This window comes from Nerophis lumbriciformis, linkage group LG17 (genome assembly GCF_033978685.3).
Source record: "Nerophis lumbriciformis linkage group LG17, RoL_Nlum_v2.1, whole genome shotgun sequence".
Lineage (NCBI taxonomy): Eukaryota > Metazoa > Chordata > Actinopteri > Syngnathiformes > Syngnathidae > Nerophis > Nerophis lumbriciformis.
The window spans coordinates 12,500,550-12,522,387 of record NC_084564.2 but is presented as its reverse complement, the minus strand read 5'-3'; the positions used below and the strand labels follow the sequence as shown (position 1 = coordinate 12,522,387).

Genomic DNA, 21,838 nt, shown 5'->3' with positions numbered 1-21,838 from the left:
CAAAAAGGTCTCAATTTTTTTTTTCTACCAAGAAAAGTGCACTTGTTATTAGTGAGAATATACTTATTTTAAGGTATTTTTGGGTTCATTGAGGTTAGCTAATTTTACTTGTTTTGGAAAGTCTTGACAAGCCGAATTTTCTTGTTCTATTGGCAGATAATTTTGCTTAGTTCAAGTAAAATATCCCTCATTTTTATTTATTATTTTCTTGTTTTTGAACACTGACTTTTTGCAGTGTACCTCAATATAACTGAAGTCAGTACGCCTCTGTCCTGTACCAAAAACTCTGATTACTGCATGTTTAATTTGCTCTGCTTCAGTGTTAGCCCCAGGTGGCCTCCCAAAAAAGTATTTTTTTTGTTTTCACCCCAGAGACTCGCCTATTAAGAGCAATGAAATATGCCAGCACCTCAGGCTGCCTCCACCTCACAGGGGGGATTTCAAAGCTAATGCGTTGCACTTAAGGGGAAGCACAGAAGGTGATTTGTACCTTATTGCAGTCATATTTTGTGGAGGGCAGATGAGAGGATCGCAGGTGTCGCGGTAAATATGTCAAAGTGAGAGAGGGGGTCACGGCGATGGGTTATCTCCTCTCTTTCTCAGGAGGAGAATGTTACAGTACTTTTCAAGCTGGCTTGTAACCCGGCTGCTTACAACAGCGGCCGTTAGTCACCGAGCCCGGGAGGCCCGTTCAATATTTCAAGAGTAAACAGACAGTAAATAACGATACTATCTCCTCGGCTTTTGAAAAACGCAAAGATGCGTTCCTGCGCATTGATCTCTTCCAAGGAAAACACTTGGGCATCAAATATTGACGACGACGACGTTGGGTGCAAACCTTGCATTGGTGCAGAGTCGGAGATGGGACGTTGACAAGCTGCTGTGGTGGAGCCACAGGAATAGAGAGAGATCTGGGATTTTTTTTTGTTTGTTTTGGGGTTATTTAGGAGTCAAAAACATGTTTCCCCTCCTTTCTCTGCAGCCTTAAATCTCACGTCAGTGACCAAAATAACAAAGAGAAAAGCACTCAGGGAGCGCAGACCTCCACCAGGTCCTACTGTAGTAAAAAAAAAGTCTTGAATCAAGACGACAATCCGGATCACCCCCAAATGTAATCACTTATCCCATTTCTTGCATTTCCTTAAAGTTGAATCAAAATGTGTCCATAGTTTTTTTTAGTTATCTATAGCAGACTTAAAAAAAACTTTTGTCAGACATCCTCTGTCTCTGTGGGTGGAGGCGGGGTCGTTAGCATAAACCAAGAGCTTTTTTTTAGTTTATTAATCAATCCAACAACATAATACACAATAACACCATAATAATACAATTCCAAAACCAAACCCGCCCTAGCAACATTCAGAATAGCAATCAACAGAGCAATTGAGAGGACACACAAACATGACACAAAACAATCCAAAAGTAATCAAAGAAAAATAAATAATATCAACAACAGTATCCATATTAATACAAATTCCAACATAGCAGTGATTAGAAATACCTCATTTACATTATCATCACAGCCATTTATAAACAATAAAATAAATACCTTTAAAAAAATAACAATCGTGTATACACTTGCATCACATGTCATAAGCTTGACAACACATTGTGTCCAATATTTACCACAAAGGTAAAATAAGTCATCTTTTAGGTTAATTTAATAGTTAAAACAAATTTAAATAATGGATCCCATATTCCAATATATGATTCATTGTTATCTAAACTAAATGCATTTTTTTCTACTGATATCATCTCCACAGCTTGTGTATACCAGTTAATATGAGTTGGACTATCAACATCTATTCATTTTTTTAATATTACCCTTTTTGTTATGATGCATATTGAAAGAAGACCGGTGCTTTTTAATTATTTTCTGTCACGCCCCCACTAGGAAGAAGAAAATATTCTGCGTTCCAGTATCATTTGTCTTTAAAATTTGTTACAAGTTATGCATAACATTTCATCCTTGTTAACATTGAAGAAAAGAAGGAAATATTGAACAACTTAAGACCAAGAATGACTTTATTAACATTGTTGTTTAGCTTGTAACAGAAAATATTTAAAATGCATCAATATGCCTGAAATTAAAAAATAAATAAAATAAAAATGTCACCGACTTGATACTGAAAAATTAAATTAAATTAAAAAATAGTAAATTCAAATTAATCAGCAACTCAGGAGCACATTATATAAAATATTTTGAGTTACAAAATACAAATGAAAAAAACAATCTGTGCTGATTTTTTAAAATCCAAGTCAGGATTAATGGCTACAATGAAGTTGTCTGTTACTACATTATATATATCTTGCAGTGTGTATATTGTACATATTACATATTGTTATGAAGGTATCTGTTACTACATTATATATATACTTGCAGTGTGTATATTGTACATATTACATATTGTTATGAAGGTATCTGTTACTACATTACATAAATATTTGCAGTGTGTATATTGTACTTATTACATATTGTTATGAAGGTATCTGTTACTACATTACATATATACTTGAAGTGTGTATATTGTACATATTACATATTGTTATGAAGGTGTCTGTTACTACATTATATATATATATATATATACTTGCAGTGTGTATATACAACATATTACATATTATTATGATGGTGTCTGTTACTACATTATATATACAGTATACTTGCAGTGTGTATACTGTACATATTACATATTGTTATGAAGGTGTCTGTTGCTACATTATGTATATACTTGCAGTGTGTATATTGTACGTATTACATATTGTTATGAAGGTGTCTGTTACTACATTATATATATACTTGCAGTGTGTATATTGTACACATTGTTATGAAGGTGTCTGTTACTACATTATATATATATACTTGCAGTGTGTATATACAACATATTACATATTATTATGATAGTGTCTGTTACTACATTATATATACAGTATACTTGCAGTGTGTATATTGTACATATTACATATTATTATGATGGTGTCTGTTACTACATTATATATACAGTATACTTGCAGTGTGTATATTGTACATATTACATATTGTTTTGAAGGTGTCTGTTACTACATTATATATATACTTGCTGTGTGTACATTGTACATATTACATATTGTTATGAAGGTGTCTGTTACTACATTATATATATACTTGCAGTGTGTATATTGAACATATTACATATTGTTATGAAGGTGTCTGTTGCTACATTATGTATATACTTGCAGTGTGTATATTGTACGTATTACATATTGTTATGAAGGTGTCTGTTACTACATTATATATATACTTGCAGTGTGTATATTGAACATATTACATATTGTTATGAAGGTGTCTGTTACTACATTATATATATACTTGCAGTGTGTATACACAACATATTACATATTATTATGATGGTGTCTGTTACTACATTATATATACAGTATACTTGCAGTGTGTATATTGTACATATTACATATTGTTTTGAAGGTGTCTGTTACTACATTATATATATACTTGCTGTGTGTATATTGTACATATTACATATTGTTATGAAGGTGTCTGTTACTACATTATATATATACTTGCAGTGTGTATATTGAACATATTACATATTGTTATGAAGGTGTCTGTTACTATATAATACATATACCGTATTTTTCGGAGTATAAGTCGCACCGGAGTATAAGTCGCACCTGCCGAAAATGCATAATAAAGAAGGAAAAAAACATATATAAGTCGCACTGGAGCCCGGCCAAACTATGAAAAAAACTGCGACTTATAGTCCGAAAAATACGGTACTTGCAGTGTGTATATTGTACATATTACATATTGTTATGAAGGTGTCTGTTACTACATTATATATATACTTGCAGTGTGTATATTGTACAAATTACAGTGCACAGCTTTTCGAAGCGGGGTCGGAAGTATGATACTGCATGATACTGATAAAGCATGCTCCCCGGGGTCACACACGCTACCCCTGCAGGGGCGCACGCCCCACACTTTGAGACAAACTGGCATCGACGCACAAGTTGAAGCTCTAATGAATGATAAAATGTAATCAGTTGTTCCTTATCTCATTTCCGACATTTCCCGAAAGTCTGAAAATCCGGCAATAACTTTTTTAATTATGTTACGAACCCAGTCACTCCTTCACTCACCCACTCCTGGCGGAGGTAATGACGTGCACGATATTACGTGATGACTGATTTGTGTGCATTTCTTTCTCAGCTGACATTGACGACATGAACGTATGCTACGTTCTGCGCGAGGGGGACGACGCAACGAACGACATGTTCCACTTCTCCATTGAAGACCATGGTGAGTGACCTGTTCTCTTCTGGCCTTGAAATGCATATGAAGCTGATCTTTGATGCTTAAATATTATATCTCGTGGTTTAGCTTTGTAGTATTTTTCAATAAACAAACACTGCAGGGATCGGAGATTGACATTGACTATATCTTCACTATGGCCACATAGGAAGTAGTCACGGAATAGTGTGGCGCTCTTCTACTGCTGAACCGCTGCACGTAAAAAAGTGAAAATTTGCCAAAAGATGCACCGCAACTGTGTTGCTTGTGTTATTATTTCTGTGACCTATAGGTCACATGGTGGTGCTGTTATTAAACCCCAAATTACACTGCAAAATTCAAGGGTGTCAAGTTAATTTTCATTGAGGGCCACGTCGCAAATATGGCTGCCCCAAGAAGGCCGATATTTATGAATTTTATTGATTAATTGCCTCATAATTGAAATTATAAGACAGGGTGACAATCAGATATTGAGATAGTTTTATTTTGACCAAAAAATGTTTGGAATATATGTGTACATAATATTTTGTGCACGATCATATGATATTAAAGTGCTGTGCAAGTTATAATTTTATATGGTCATTATCAATTCATAGGTATTAAGTAGGCAATATTACATAATTTATCCCATGTCAAATGAATAATACATTGTATGTTGCAAATAAAATTAAACATGTTTTTAGTCATTTCAAAAAATACTAGTTAGGTTATATATATATATTTTTTTATATGTATCGCGACTCTTATTTGTAACGATTCTTAATCGATTAAAAGAAAAAAAAATGGTTAAACACAAACAGTCGTGGTCAAAAGTTTACATACACTTGTAAAGAACATAATGTCATGGCTGTCTTGAGTTTCCAATCATTTCTTCAACTCTTATTTTTTTGTGATAGAGTGATTGGAGCACATACATACTTGTTTGTCACAAAAAACATTCATGAAGTTTGGTTCTTTTATGAATTTATTATGGGTCTACTGAAAATGTGAGCAAATCTGCTGGGTCAAAAGTATATATACAGCAATGTTAATATTTGCTTACATGTCCCTTGGCAAGTTTCACTGCAATAAGGTGCTTTTGGTAGCCATCCACAAGCTTCTGGTTGAATTTTTGATCACTCCTCTTGACAAAATTGGTGCAGTTCAGCTAAATTTGTTGGTTTTCTGACATGGACTTGTTCCTTCAGCATTGTCCACACGTTTAAGTCAGGACTTTGGGAAGGCCATTCTAAAACCTTAATTCTAGCCTGATTTAGCCATTCCTTTACCACTTTTGACGTGTGTTTGGGGTCATTGTCCTGTTGGAACACCCGACTGCGCCCAAGACCCAACCTCTGGGCTGATGATTTTTGGTTGTCCTGAAGAATTTGGAGGTAATCCTCCTTTTTCATTAACCCATTTACTCTGTGTAAAGCACCAGTTCCATTGGCAGCAAAACAGGCCCAGAGCATAATACTACCACCACCATGTTTGACGGTAGGTGTGGTGTTCCTGGGATTAAAGGCCTCACCTTTTCTCTTCCAAACATATTGCTGGGTATTGTGGCCAAACAGCTGCATTTTTGTTTCATCTGACCACAGAACTTTCCTCCAGAAGGTTTTATCTTTGTCCATGTGATGGTTAAACATATGTATGTATATATATATATATATATATATACCGTATTTTTCGGACTATAAGTCGCAGTTTTTTTCATAGAGCGACTTATATGTTTTTTTCCTTCTTTATTATGCATTTTCGGCAGGTGCGACTTATACTCCGAAAAATACGGTGTATGTATATATATATATATATATATATATATATATAGATAGATAGATAGGTATGTATGTATGTATGTATGTATGTATGTATGTATGTATGTATGTATGTATGTATGTATGTATGTATGTATGTATGTATGTATGTATGTATGTATGTATGTATGTATGGAGAGAGAGAGAGAGAGAGAGAGAGAGAGAGAGAGAGAGAGAGAGAGAGAGAGAGAGAGAGAGAGAGAGAGAGAGAGAGAGAGAGAGAGAGAGAGAGAGAGAGAGAGAGAGAGAGAGAGATATATATGTAAATGTAGCTGTAGATAAAGATATAGATAGCCCGGTCCCTGGCCAATTATTTTTTAACCCAATGTGGCCCCTGAGTTAAAAAGTTCGGGGACCCCTGATTTACATGTTCCCCACAGGACCAGAATCTATCTGTGGCGATAAATGATGCAAAACACTGTTTTTTGTATGTGTCGTAAGAAATGTGCTACCTTTAATAAAAAATTTACAAATTAAAAGACGTAAAAGTGAAATAATATTATTGTTTCACTTTTTTTTCGTCCAAATTGAAAGAATAAAACCATTACGAAGCGCTTTAATGATTATTTCCAGGCTTTCCCCGGCCACGTCAAACACCCCGCGGCCTTGAGTTTGACATGTTTTCATATTTGACATAATAAGTCGGATTGACTTGAAATTTCTCACACCTTGTATGTCTTTGGCTGAATCCCCAAGAATTTTGGTACAGACTTGTAAGGGCCTGAGAAGCACGTGTGCAAAATTGTTTGGGAAAAACCTGCTCGCCGTCAAGCAGAATGTATTTGCTGTGGCACAGGCATTTTTTTGTTGTTTTTTCACAATAATCAATAGGTCACCGAGCATTTGTCAAATGATGATAAAACATTGACAATATCTGTATTGAAAGCATGTCTTATAAAACATTTTGACCACAACCCATGAACATAAACATTGTTTTAGCATATATATCATGAGGTACAAACAGAAAAAGGTGTTAAAAGTTCCTTTAACTGTCCCCATCATGCTGAGCAGTTGTGTCATAAAAAGTTATTTCACTCTGATGAACTGCCAAGAGCTTTTGCTCGGATGAAGTTAAAGTGATGAGCAGGAGGGTGGGGAGATGTTTTCCACGGATGATCATGACAGTGTGGGGCTGCTGCTCCACCTCTAACACCGCAGGCTGCGTCTGGAGATGCAGGGCAGCCACCCAGCACTGACTAAATCCTATTAAAAAAATATTATGTTCTTTTACTGAATTATAAGATGCAGTGTTCAGTCCTTGTGGCTACGATACACCATTAAACTTATCTCCAGCTATTAAGATGATGTCATGAAGCGGGATATTGCAAAAATAACATGTTTGACACAGCACAGCACGCCCAGAAAACCTTTATTTGTGTCAGTCCTTAAACACACTACAAGTATATTTGAAAATATTTTTTTTATCCCATCCATACACTTTTTATTGCGATTGTCCTCAGACTGATCCGGCACGCCAGCGTCTACAATCTGGCCCGCGGGACCTAATTTTAAAAAAAAAAAGAAGACTTTATTATATGTTTGTATATATTTAGTGTTTGGCAGCAGTAGGGAATAGAACAAAGAAGAACAAAGAGACAGAGGGGGAAGATGTAGGGACAAGACAACATAAAAAAAACAAAAAAACAATTAAAAATGAATAATAAATATTTCAATTATGAATACATTGTTCAATTTTCAATGAATATAGAATAATGCTAATTTTATATAGTTATTCAGTCATCAATTCATAGGTATTAAGTAGGCAATATTACATCATTTATCCCACGTCAAATGAATAATACATTGTATGTTGCAAATAAAATTAAACATGTTTTTTAATCATTTCAAAATATACTAATTAGGTTATATATATACATATATATATATATATATATATATATATATAATTTTTTTATATATATATATATATATATATATATATATATATATATATATATATATATATATATATATATATATATACAGTACAGGCCAAAAGTTTGGACACACCTTCTCATTCAATGCGTTTTCTTTATTTTCATGACTATTGACATTGTAGATTGTCACTGAAGGCATGAAAACTTAACAACAACAAAAAGGTGAAATAACTGAAAACATGTTTTATATTTTAGTTTCCTCAAAATAGCCACCCTTTGCTCTGATTACTGCTTTGCACATTCTTGGCATTCTCTCGATGAGCTTCAAGCACACCTGTGAAGTGAAAACCATTTCAGGTGACTACCTCTTGAAGCTCATCGAGAGAATGCCAAGAGTGTGCAAAAAATAATTTTAATGTAATTTAAAACATTTTTATGCACGTACAACACTTAAGACCTTCAGTATATCAGTATGTGGAATTAAATTATGGAATGGATTTAGCAAAGCAATCAAACAGTGTACTAATATGATCCACTTCAAGAAACTCTTCAAACTTAAAGTGTTTACAAAGTACAAAGAAGAAGAACCATGATAAACATTCTGAATTTATTTAACTCATCCATTCTTTCATTCTTTCACTCACAAAATAATCTTACTTATCTCAACATATGAAATGTAACTTACTTCACCAATTATTATTTATTTACTTGTTTTTATTGTGATTACTTATGGAGTATATTGTGAATAAATTGAGAACAGGAAGTGAACAAAAGTTTTAGCAACTGTTATGTAAAAGAAAAGGGGTAGGATTAAATAAGCTCTGCTTCTTCCTACTCCTTTTCGAACATGTTGAAAAGAGAAACTGGAGATTGTGATGTATCGTGTTGTATACTTGCATGTTCGAAATAAACTCAAACTCAACTCAAAAAAGTAATCAGAGCAAAGGTGGCTATTTTGAAGAAACTAGAATATAAAATATGTTTTCAGTTATATATATATATATCTACATACATATATATATATATATATATGAAAACACATGGTGTCCAAAAAGAATGCCTTTTTATTTTTACCATTGTTTTTGCGGCATGCATGTTAAACAGAATAGCCATTTAAATACTTAAATTATCTAAATAAATAAAAAAAAGCACAACCGACTAGTATTTTGAATATAAAAAAAACCCTCACAAAAACGAAAAATGAGCAGCAATACAGAACATGTGCAAAAGTGCTTATTTTTTACAACACACACAATAATTGGTACACAAATGTGGGGATGTTAGACTACCATTACTTGCATTTGCTAATTAAACCACCGTGAAGAGTTGTTTAATTGAACCTAAAATAAAAGTGCCAGAGTGATGAGAAAGTGTGGCGTTGCTGCTGCTGAGAGTGACAGAGAAATGTGTGTTTAAGAAGTTTAAAACTCATTATTACCTCATGTCAGTGCCACCAGTTTAATATAATTATTAAAGCACTAAAATTAGGCAGCGACAGCTCCTTTATCTTCCGGTTGGATTATTTCTGTTTACATTGACACCGGTGCTATTGTCAAAGTGGCCTGGAAATGCAAAACACTTAGATGAGGGCTTCCGCATGGAGATCGGATGATTTGTCTGAGGCTGAATCCCTTTTTGAGCGATGTTGAAATATAAACCACCGCCGGAGCATTTCTTAGGTTTCATTCCAGTTTTTTTCTTTGTTAAAAATGACCAGCAATAAATCTTGCATCTTTTTCCGGTGTTATTGGAGACTCTGTACTCCTCTTTAGAGAGTCTGCATGAATACATATTTGAATGTCTTTTATCGTTTTGTTGTGCTATAACTCCATGGGGTGTCATATTTATGAACAAATGTGCTGTAAACAACCCCATCGCCATTTTTTTTATGCCGCTTCCCAGCACCAAGTTGACATGAACACTTTATATTTGCTACTAAATCAACTTGTATTACTCTGCCAGCACGCAGGTTTATTTGGAGAAAAATTACAGTGGTTTTGAACACATGAAGGTACAGTACATGTCCTCGTTGCAGCGGTAATGACGAGAGCGCTTTGAGTCACAGTTTTGATTGTTGCAGCTTCAGACTCCCACTACACCCTTTTCTACAGTGCACCCAGAAAGTCTTCATAGCGCTTCACTTTTCACACTTGTTATGTTACAGCTTTATTCCAAAATGGAACAAATTAATTTTTGTCCTCAAAAATCTACATAATGACAATGTGATGTTTTTTTGTTTTTTTAGCAAATTCATTAAAAATGAAAAAAAAAAAAATCACATGTACATAAGTATTCACAACCTTTGCTCTATACTTGTTTTTTTTTGTTTGTTTTTTACCTATCACATTGAAGTTATGGGTTATTGTGTGCAGAACTTTGAGGACATTTTTTTTTCTTTTTTACATTTTAGAATAAGGCTTAACATTACAAAATTTTAAATAAGTCAAGCGGTGTGAATACTTCCCGGATGCACTCTATGTAACTATCCATCAATTCATCCATTTTGTACCGCTTGTCCCTTTTTGGTATCATGGGGAGGGGGCTGGGGGTCTTAAGCCTATCTATTCCATCTTATTTTCATGGCGCTGTAATCTTGGCAGTGTATTTATTGTGTTTATTGAATAATTTGAAGCTATATGGAGCATTTAAGTGAAGAAGAATGTGGCAGTAAAGACTGAGTACATGGACAAATTGATTGGTAGACTTAGTTGTTAATCTGTGATTTTGGACTTTCCTTTTACCGTTCTTGTAGTTGTTTACATTTTTTTTTTCTTTTGTTATTTTCATTTGGGAAATTATAAATTGTTTTGTTAATTACTTTTTTGTAATTGTAAATTGTTTAGTTTTTTCTTAATTTGGTCCGCGTAATTCTAAGTTGTTTGCCCTTTTATTGAGTATGTTTTCTGAAAATTTTATGTCTTTAGTTATTTTGGTTTGTAAAATTTTAAATTGTTTTGTTGATTTGGTTGGTGTAATTGTAAAATGTTTTGTATTTTGTTATTGTGGTTCCTGTAATGGTACGTTGTTTTGTCTTTTGTTATTTTGACTTATGAAATTGTAAATGGTTTTGTTGATTTGGATCTGATTCCGATACCTGGGGTGACGATTCGATTTAGAATCAGTACTCGATTGAACACAGCTCTCGATTCAAAACGATTCTCGCAATGTATTATTTGGTATAATAATTGTAATGAAACCTTTCCTAAACAGGTTATAGTTTAGGAAAGCTCCTTCTTTCTGGTTGCATTTCGCCTTTTGACGACATGCACCTGGGGATAGGTTGATTGGCAACACTAAATTGGCCCTAGTGTGTGAATGTGAGTGTGAATGTTGTCTGTCTATCTGTGTTGGCCCTGCGATGAGGTGGCGACTTGTCCAGGGTGTACCCCGCCTTCCGCCCGATTGTAGCTGAGATAGGCTCCAGCGCCCCCCGCGACCCCAAAAGGGAATAAGCGGTAGAAAATGGATGGATGGACGATATCTTTTCTGAAATCTTAAATTGTCTTTTTTGTTTTGTTTTGTGTAATTGTAAGTTATTTGTAATGTCTTCATTTGGTTTGTGGAATTATATTTTGACTTGTAAAATGTTAAATTGTTTTGTCTTTTGTTAATTTTTCTTTTGTAATTGCATATTGTTTTGTGTTATGGTACTTTGGTTTGTGTGATTGTAAGTTGTTTTGTCTTTTTTTAATTTGGTTTGTGTAATTGTACTGTAGTTTGTTTTGTCTTATCAAATCAAATCAACTTTATTTATAAAGCACATTTAAAATTTACCACAGGGGTAGCCAAAGTGCTGTACAATGGGCAGGTTAAAAGATAATACGAGTACCGAGCAAACACAACACAACACAAACAGAACACGATAAAAAATAAATAAATAAAATAGAATAAATAAAAACATAAAAACAGGTTCACAGCAGGTGTATTATGGGGCGCCATATGGTAGTTTGGTTGTATAATCTAGGGGTCTGCAACCCAAAATGTTGATAGAGCCATATAGGACCAAAAATAAAATTCAAATTCGTTTGGAACAGCAAAAAAATAAAAGCCTTATATAAGTCTTATAATAAAAGCAACACATGATGTAAGTGTCTATATTAGCCTACTATTGATGCAAATCTTCCTTGACAGAAATGTTGTATTTGAATTTTTATTCTACACATTTTTGCAACATTTGGAAATCATTAGTAAAATGGAGGCGTCTCAGAGGGTGAGATAACTTCTGGAAATTACTGGCTCAGAATGACCAAAGGTATAGATGTGTGTGTCCAAGTTTAAGGAAACTGCAGGCTGTCTTCTTCTGATGGATTTATTACAATCTTTGCAACCTGGGTAACATTTGCTGTGGTCTGGAACAACATGGTACACAAACAACTATGAGAAATGCAGCCAATATTACATACAGATAATGTGTCATGAGTAGAGATGTCCAAAAATATCGGCCTGCCGATACACGCGTTAAAATGTAATATCGGAAATTATCGGTATCAGTTTTTTTTTTATTATCGGTATCGGTTTTTTTTGTTTTTAAAAAATTTTTTTTTATTAAATCAACATAAAAAACACAAGATACACTTACAATTAGTGCACCAACCCAAAAAAACTCCCTCCCCCATTTACAATCATTCACACTCATTCACACAAAAGGGTTGTTTCTTTCTGTTATTAATATTCTGGTTCCTACATTATATATCAATATATATCAATACAGTCTGCAAGGGATACAGTCCGTAAGCACACATGATTGTGCGTGCTGCTGGTCCACTAATAGTACTAACCTTTAACAGTTAATTTGACTAATTTTCATTAATTACTAGTTTCTATGTAACTGTTTTTATATTGTTTTACTTTCTTTTTTATTCAAGAAAATGTTTTTAATTTATTTATCTTATTTATCGTTATCGGTAATTAAAGAGTTGTACAATATCGGAATATTGGATATCGGCAAAAAGCCATTATCGGACATCCCTAGTCTTGAGACATGCAAATATACATTAAATTCACAGAGGACATAAGTAAAGGAAATTAAATGAGCTCAAATATACCTACAAACGAGGCATAAGAATGCAATGTGTACATACAGCTAGCCTAAATAGCATGTTAGCATCAATTAGCTTGCAGTCACAGATTGACCAAATATGCCTGATAAGCACTCCAGCAAATCAATAAAATCAACAAAGCTCACCTTTGTGCATTCAAGCACAGCATACAACGTTTGGTGGACAAAATGAGACAAAGAAGGAGTGGCAAACAACACGTCTTTCTGTGGCAGCATCGGAGAAAGTTGTACATGTAAACAAACTAGGATGAGTTCACGGATCACTGAAATTGGTAGGACAAAACGGTGCTTGCCAAATGCTCTCATCAGTGAAGCATGTAAAACATAAACAGTGGGATTTCTAACAATTAGGAAGGTTTGTGTCATACTTAAACAAAAAATGTTGTTGTTCTTCATCTTTTTCTATTTTCACACATCTCTGAAAGAGGTCCAGGGAGCCACTAGGGCGGCGCTAAAGAGCCGCATGTGGCTCTAGAGCCGCGGGTTGGAAGTGCTTTTTGTGTTGTGTTATTTTGATATCTGTAATTGTGACGTGTTTCATGAAATGTAAAAGTGTTTTGCACTTCCAGGCCAACATACTAAAGTGACGCCCAGTTTAGCTCAGAAATGAAGAGATTGCCTTGAAATGAGGTTGGGGATATAAGAAGAGTCAATTATGTGCAGCGTATGAATATAAACATGTGAGGCAAATTGACATACAAGGAAGAGAAATCAATTAATGGATCTCAGCGCAGATCTTCTCCAGGCTATTTTTTTATTCAGCAGCGCTTGCACCATATTGTCAAGTTTGTAAACCCATCTGTTGTTCATGGCGTGAGATGAGAAAAGGGCACACGGGGGCCCACTGAGGTGATTGTGGGAACGAGGGGCCCTGTTGGAGAAGTCCTTTGTGTGGCGAAGCGTAGCAAAAAGGACGCGCCGTCGGGCACGCTGCAACCGCTAATCGGCAACACCAACATGGTTGCCTCTGACCATTCACGTAGACGCCTCCTCATCTGCTAATTGGGTATTTGTGGCGTCACCTTGGGATGCGGTCGAAATGCTTTGGAAGTCATGCTAGCAAACATGTAATACAGATATCCCCAAAGTTGCATAAATGTTGGACAAATTCTCGCACCCGTGTCCATGCAGACACCATGTTTTTCAACAAATCTTGCACAAATTTCACACACATGTGCTTGTCGGTCCCTTAAAGGTGTGTACCGTGTGTGTTGTGGCGATTCAGCAAGACTCCTTAAAGCAGGGGTCGGCAACCCGCGGCTCTGGAGCCGCATGCGGCTCTTTGATCACTCTGATGCGGCTCAGCAGCTTACTTGCTGAACCCCCCAATTTTCCCGTGAGACTTCCGGATTTCAGTGCCTCTCGCAGAAAACTCCCGGGATCAATATTCACCGATTTTCACCCTCACAGATATAATAAGGGCGTGCTATGATGGTACAACATTCGGCGCCCTCTATAATCTGTATTAACAGCGTGCCAGCCTAACAATTTTTATACAATATACATCTTCTGCTTGCACACGTACGTGACAGCAAGGCATACTTGGTCAACAGCCACACAGGTTACACTGACGGTGACCATATAAAACAACTTTAACACTCTTACTAATAATGCGCCACACTTTGAACCAAAACCAAACAAGAATGACAAACACATTTCGGGAGAACATCTGCACCTTAACACAACACAAACACAAGAGAACAAACACCCAGAATCCCATGCAGCCCTAACTCTTCCGGGATACATTATACACCCCTGCTACCACCAAACCCCGCCCCTACCCCAAGCCTGCTCCCTCACACATCAACCCCCCCCCCCCCCCCCCCCCTCTCTGTGCGACGGTTGAGGTGGGCGGGGTTTGGTAGCGGGGGTGTATAATGTATCCCGGAAGAGTTAGGGCTGCATGGAATTCTGGGTATTTGTCCTGTTGTGTTTATGTTGTGTTACGGTGCAGATGTTCTCCCGAAATGTGTTTGTCATTCTTGTTTGGTGTGGGTTCACAGTGTGGCGCATTATTAGTAAGAGTGTTAAAGTTTTTTTTATACCGCCACCGTCAGTGTAACCTGTGTGGTTGTTGAGTAAGTATGCCTTGCTGTCACCTATGTGAACAAGCGAAAGCCCCATACAACATTTGGCTGATCAGGCACGCTGATTGTTGTGGGCGCTATATGCTGTACCATCACGGCACGCATGACGCTGACAAGTGCTATTCATATAAAACTTGCGTGCCGCACCAGCTTAAAAATTCCATATAAAGGTGTGGGCAGCGTGTCTGAGACCCCTGGTTTATACATAGCACAAAGCAAAAAAAAACTTTATATGCAGTGTTATTTCATTTAAAATTTCAAAAGTTTTTGCGGCTCCCATTGTTTTCTATAATTTGTGAAACTGGTCAAAATGGCTCTTTGACTGGTAAAGGTTGCCGACCCCTGCCTTAAAGGTATAGCGGGGGTTTTGTGGAGCGCATTGAGCTGTGGGAGAAAATTCTAATCAAAGTAATAGTGTCACGACGGGTGGGGGTCGCAGCTTACTTCCCCCGGGATGCAGACGGACAACTCCGGACAAGTAGGACAGGTAGGAACATGATTTATTCATCAAAAAAATCAAAGAAGTACAAAACAGAAAACAAGCCGAAGGGACAACGTGCCGATCGCACTCGAAGCCGAGGCCAACACTTAGGCAATAAGACAAGGAATACTCACGTAACTGTAGCCAAAGCAAACAATGAAGCCAGACCGAGTGTGGCGAGCAAAGTGAATACATTGCTCCCTGATTAGTGGTCGACAACAGGTGAGCGTGCCGATCACTAACCAGAGGCAGGTGAACCCAATTAATCCCCATGGAAACTACAAACCCCGTTTCCATATGAATTGGGAAATTGTGTAAGATGTAAATATAAACGGAATACAATGATTTGCAAATCATTTTCAACCCATATTCAGTTGAATATGCTACAAAGACAATATATTTGATGTTCAAACAGATAAACATTTTTCTTTTTGCAAATAATCATTAACTTTAGAATTTGAGGCCAGCAACACGTGACAAAGAAGTTGGGAAAGGTGGCGATAAATACTGATAAAGTTGAGGAATGCTCATCAAACACTTATTTGGAACATCCCACAGGTGAACAGGCAAATTGGGAACAGGTGGGTGCCATGATTGGGTATAAAAGTAGATTCCATGAAATGCTCAGTCATTCACAAACAAGGATGGGGCGAGGGTCACCACTTTGTCAACAAATGCGTGAGCAAATTGTTGAACAGTTTAAGAAAAACCTTTCTCAACCAGCTATTGCAAGGAATTTAGGGATTTCACCATCTATGCTCCGTAATATTATCAAAGGGTTCAGAGAATCTGGAGAAATCACTGCACGTAAGCAGCTAAGCCCGTGACCTTCGATCCCTCAGGCTGTACAGCATCAACAAGCGACATCAGTGTGTAAAGGATATCACCACATGGGCTCAGGAACACTTCAGAAACCCACTGTCAGTAACTACAGTTGGTCGCTACATCTGTAAGTGCAAGTTAAAACTCTCCTATGCAAGGCCAAAACCGTTTATCAACAACACCCAGAAACGCCGTCGGCTTCGCTGGGCCTGAGCTCATCTAAGATGGACTGATACAAAGTGGAAAAGTGTTCTGTGGTCTGACGAGTCCACATTTCAAATTGTTTTTGGAAACTGTGGACGTCGTGTCCTCCGGACCAAAGAGGAAAAGAACCATCCGGATTGTTATAGGCGCAAAGTTGAAAAGCCAGCATGTGTGATGGTATGGGGGTGTATTAGTGCCCAAGACATGGGTAACTTACACATCTGTGAAGGCGCCATTAATGCTGAAAGGTACATACAGCTTTTGGAGCAACATATGTTGCCATCCAAGCAACGTTACCATGGACGCCCCTGCTTATTTTAGCAAGACAATGCCAAGCCACGTGTTACATCAACGTGGCTTCATAGTAAAAGAGTGCGGGTACGAGACTGGCCTGCCTGTAGTCCAGACCTGTCTCCCATTGAAAATGTGTGGCGCATTATGAAGCCTATAATACCACAACGGAGACCCCCGGACTATTGAACAACTTAAGCTGTACATCAAGCAAGAATGGGAAAGAATTCCACCTGAGAAGCTTAAAAAATGTGTCTCCTCAGTTCCCAAACGTTTACTGAGTGTTGTTAAAAGGAAAGGCCATGTAACACAGTGGTGAACATGCCCTTTCCCAACTACTTTGGCACGTGTTGCAGCCATGAAATTCTAAGTTAATTATTATTTGCAAAAAAAAAATAAAGTTTGAGTTTGAAAATCAAATATGTTGTCTTTGTAGTGCATTCAATTGAATATGGGTTGAAAAGGATTTGCAAATCATTGTATTCCGTTTATATTTACATCTAACACAATTTCCCAACTCATATGGAAACGGGGTTTGTAAAACAAACCCAGAGGTGTACAAAACAGGAACTAAAGGAGTCCAAACCTACCAGAACATAACTAAACAAAACATGATCCGGACACGGATCATGACAAATAGCACGGGCAACACAGGTTTTGACGGAGAATACAAGAGTTAGCAAACAAAGTATGTACACATACAACTCAGTAAAGATTCACGCCCCTATTGCTTGGTTTGATCAGCACGGTCAGAAGTGTCACTTTAGCGATGTTTAATATTGTGGTTTATGCTGTATTGCATCTTACTAAACCCCAAATGCGAAACAGCCGCGGACTGGCTGACTTCTGCCGTTTTCATTCAAGCCGGTGTGTTCGTTTCAGCCACCTGCACTAAATATACACAACAAATCCTTTCAATTTAGCTAAAATCTGCTGGTGTTGGACAGGAAGCTATGTACAAACACAAAATGAAGTATCCGGTTTACTTTAAAAATGAAATTGTCTTCAAGGCGGATCGATTGTATATTACACTTTGAAAGGTCCGAATGGGCGGCAACGGACATTAAGTCAACTTGTCAAAGGTTTTCAGACTTAATTTCGTCTTCTTAGACTTAGACTTGGACTTAGACAAACTTTATTGATCCACAAGGGAAATTGTTCCACATAGTAGCTCAGTGTCAAAGGATGGAAAGGATAATGCAATAATGTACCATAGTAGCAACACAAACATTATATATATGTAATACTTACATATTATATATACAGTATATAATATATACTGATATATTATATTATATTACATTTTTATATAATTTTTACAATATATCAGTGTTTTTCAACCTTTTTAGAGCCAAGGCACATTTTTTGCATTGAAAAAATGCGGCGGCACACCATCAGCAGAAATCATTAAAAAAAATGAAACTCAGTTGACAGTAAAAAGTCGTCGTCGCAATTGTTGGATATGACTTTAAAGCATAACCAAGCATGCATCACTATAACTCTTGTCTCAAAGTAGGTGTACTGTCACGACCTGTCACATCACGCCCTGACTTATTTTGAGTTTTTTGCTGTTTTCCTGTGTGCAGCGTTTTAGTTCTTGTTTTGTGCTCCTATTTTGGTGGCTTTTTCTTTTTTTTTGGTATTTTCCTGTAGCAGTTTCATGTCTTCCTTTGAGCGATATTTCCCGCATCTACTTTGTTTTAGCAATCAAGAATATTTCAGTTTTTTTATCCTTCTTTGTGGGGACATTGTTGATCGTCATGTCATGTTCGGATGTACATGGTGGACGCCGTCTTTGCTCCACAGTAAGTCTTTGCTGTCGTCCAGCATTCTGTTTTTGTTTACTTTGTAGCCAGTTCAGTTTTAGTTTCGTTCTGCATAGCCTTCCCTCATCTTCAATGCCTTTTCTTAGGGGCACTCACCTTTTGTTTATTTTTGTTTTAAGCATTAGATACCTTTTTACCTGCATGCTGCCTCCCGCTGTTTCCGACATCTACAAAGCAATTAGCTACCGGCTGCTACCTACTGATATGGAAGAGTTTTACACAGTTACTCTGCCGAGCTCTAGACAGCACCGACACTCAACAACACATAAATTACAGTCTATAATTACTGGTTTGCAAAAAATATTTTTAACCCAAATAGGTGAAATTAGATAATCTCCCACAGCACACCAGACTGTATCTCACGGCACACTAGTGTGCCGCGGCACAGTGGTTGAAAAACACTGCAATATATAACAAATTCCAATTACCATGTACAATATTACAGTATATGTATCAGCTGCAGAAAAAAATAATAATAATAAATAATATAAAATAAAAATTCATCCATTTCATCCAGAAGTCCTCATCCATTGGTGTCGGACATGCTGACTCTGGAGGTCCAAAATTAAAGAATAATGTACAGGCATGTCCAGGGCAGCTAAATATCAGCTGATGCGGAGACCGGTAAAGCAGAGTACTGATTGTGTGACACGCCCGCCAGGGACGATGTTACTGTTGTATTGTTGCTCGCTGCAAAAAAATCAAGCGACAAGGGCCGAGTTTATATGCTTCTGCTTCTCTGGAAGGACAGAATAAACGTTTTGTGGTTCACTTTATTACTACCTCGGCCGTTTCGCATTCAGTGGTAATTCGGGGTGAGGTTTCAATGCTTGGATTCGAACCCACAACTTCCCCGTGTGAGGCAGACTTGGCTGATAAACAAATGCCCTACTTTATTGTTACGTTTCAGTGTTGATCTGGACCACAGTATGGAGAGACGGCAGGCAAAGTGCAGGAAAGCTCATGAGACTTTATTTATTTATTTATTTTTGTCCTGTCCAGCTACTCAGGCAAATCATATTGTAGATGTAGATGCCCATATCGGCTGTACTTGTTGCCTTATTTGTATTGGACTTTATTAAAGGGATTTATATTATTATTTGTTGCAGCTGGGCTGAAGCAGGAGGGGATAGAAAGAGAAAGAAAGGAAGACAGAGGGGGAAATTGCGGGGACAAGAGGGGGATACGACAGAGAGACAACAGCAAACACAACAATAACAATAACAACAACAACATAAGAGCATCAACAAATAGGATATGTACAAATATGATGGTAAAAGTGATAGCAAAGAGGCAGTTTGTGAAATAAATAACACATAAATGACAATGACCATTATAACACTACAAATGGAGCAATACAAATACCAATAGAAATAGCAGTATTGATAATGAATAATAACAATAATTACCTCTATTATCAACAATACAATTGTTTCAAATGCAACAATACATACATGTAACTTGAAATACAAAAGAAAGCAGATAAATGGAGGGGAAGAAAGAGACACAAACTGTATTAACCTTGTAGATTGTTATAGTAACAATAGGTTAAGCTTTATACTAAAATAATTCCCTCAAAATGAAACATTTGCAGCAAACAGTGTTCTTTCACAAAATCACTTGTGTAAATCCAAAGAGACATTTTTAAGGGCAGGATGTGAATCATTTTTCATTTCCTCCTGTAATTTCTAATTTGTGGCCTTGCGACCGGGCGAGCATTTTTTCCGCACAGCTGCCGGTATTTGTCGCACCTGTCAAATATTTGAGCGTCCAGCAGAGGAATTACACAGGCTTTAATGACTTCCACCGTCCAGGTTTGTTTTTCCACCTGAGATCTGCACGTTCTCATTAAATCCTCAAGGTCGTGTTTGCCAACTCTCTGCTGAGTGTGCGCCTGTTTTTGTTCAAGTGTCCCAGCTGGATGTCGAGGTGATGAAAGCGTCGACTTTAATGGCTATAAGAGGGTTTCTGGCCTGGCGGTTTGTGTTTGTGTGCATGTTGGCTACTGTAACTTGGCAATGGAAGCTTTTGAGGGGAGAGCTTAGCTGAACACACAAACACAAGACTGGACCGTGTTTGTGGAGGGGAATCCTACCTGCTCTGAGCTCGTCAGTCAGCATCACACACGTGACTGTTGACAGACACGCCACAAGTACGACACGTTGTAGGATCTCAAAGTAAAGCCGTTGTTCCTCCACATTGAGTGGAGCCAGATGAGGTGGTTTGGGCATCGTGTCAGGATGCCACCCGAACGCCTCCCTAGGGAGGTGTTTAGGGCACGTACGACCGGTAGGAGACCCCGGGGAAGACCCAGGACACGTTGGGAAGACTATGTCTCCCGGCTGGCATGGGAACGCCTCGGGATCCCCCAGGAGGAGCTGGACCAAGTGGCTGGGGAGATGGAAGTCTGGGCTTCTCTGCTTAGGCTGCTGCCCCCGCGACCCGACCTCGGATAAACGGAAGAAGATGGATGGATGGATAATCAGCACATTTAATTAGATTATTTCTATATTATATACATTTTATTATTAATATCACATTGTACAAACCCCGTTTCCATATGAGTTGGGAAATTGTGTTAGATGTAAATATAAACGGAATACAATGATTTGCAAATCCTTTTCAACCCATATTCAATTGAATGCACTACAAAGACAAGATATTTGATGTTCAAACTCATAAACTTTATTTTTTTGCAAATAATAATTCACTTAGAATTTCATGGCTGCAACACGTGCCAAAGTAGTTGGGAAAGGGCATGTTCACCACTGTGTTACATGGCCTTTCCTTTTAACAACACTCAGTAAACGTTTGGGAACTTAGGAGACACATTTTTTAAGCTTCTCAGGTGGAATTCTTTCCCATTCTTGCTTGATGTACAGCTTAAGTTGTTCAACAGTCCGAGGGTCTCTGTTGTGGTATTTTAGGCTTCATAATGCGCCACACATTTTCAATGGGAGACAGGTCTGGACTACAGGCAGGCCAGTCTAGTACCCGCACTCTTTTACTATGAAGCCACGTTGATGTAACACGTGGCTTGGCATTGTCTTGCTGAAATAAGCAGGGGCGTCCATGGTAACGTTGCTTGGATGGCAACATATGTACCTTTC

General features: G+C 37.3%; 1 protein-coding gene across 1 annotated transcript in view; it reads left to right on the top strand.

Annotated features, from left to right (window-relative positions):
- frem2b (FRAS1 related extracellular matrix 2b) overlaps window positions 1-21,838 on the top strand; it is a 230,062-nt gene that overhangs the window by 6,365 nt on the left and 201,859 nt on the right. Inside the window, exon 2 of the mRNA XM_061972514.1 lies at window positions 4,205-4,294. Within this exon, the coding sequence (XP_061828498.1) occupies window positions 4,205-4,294 (90 nt within the window). The remainder of the gene's footprint in view (window positions 1-4,204; window positions 4,295-21,838) is intronic.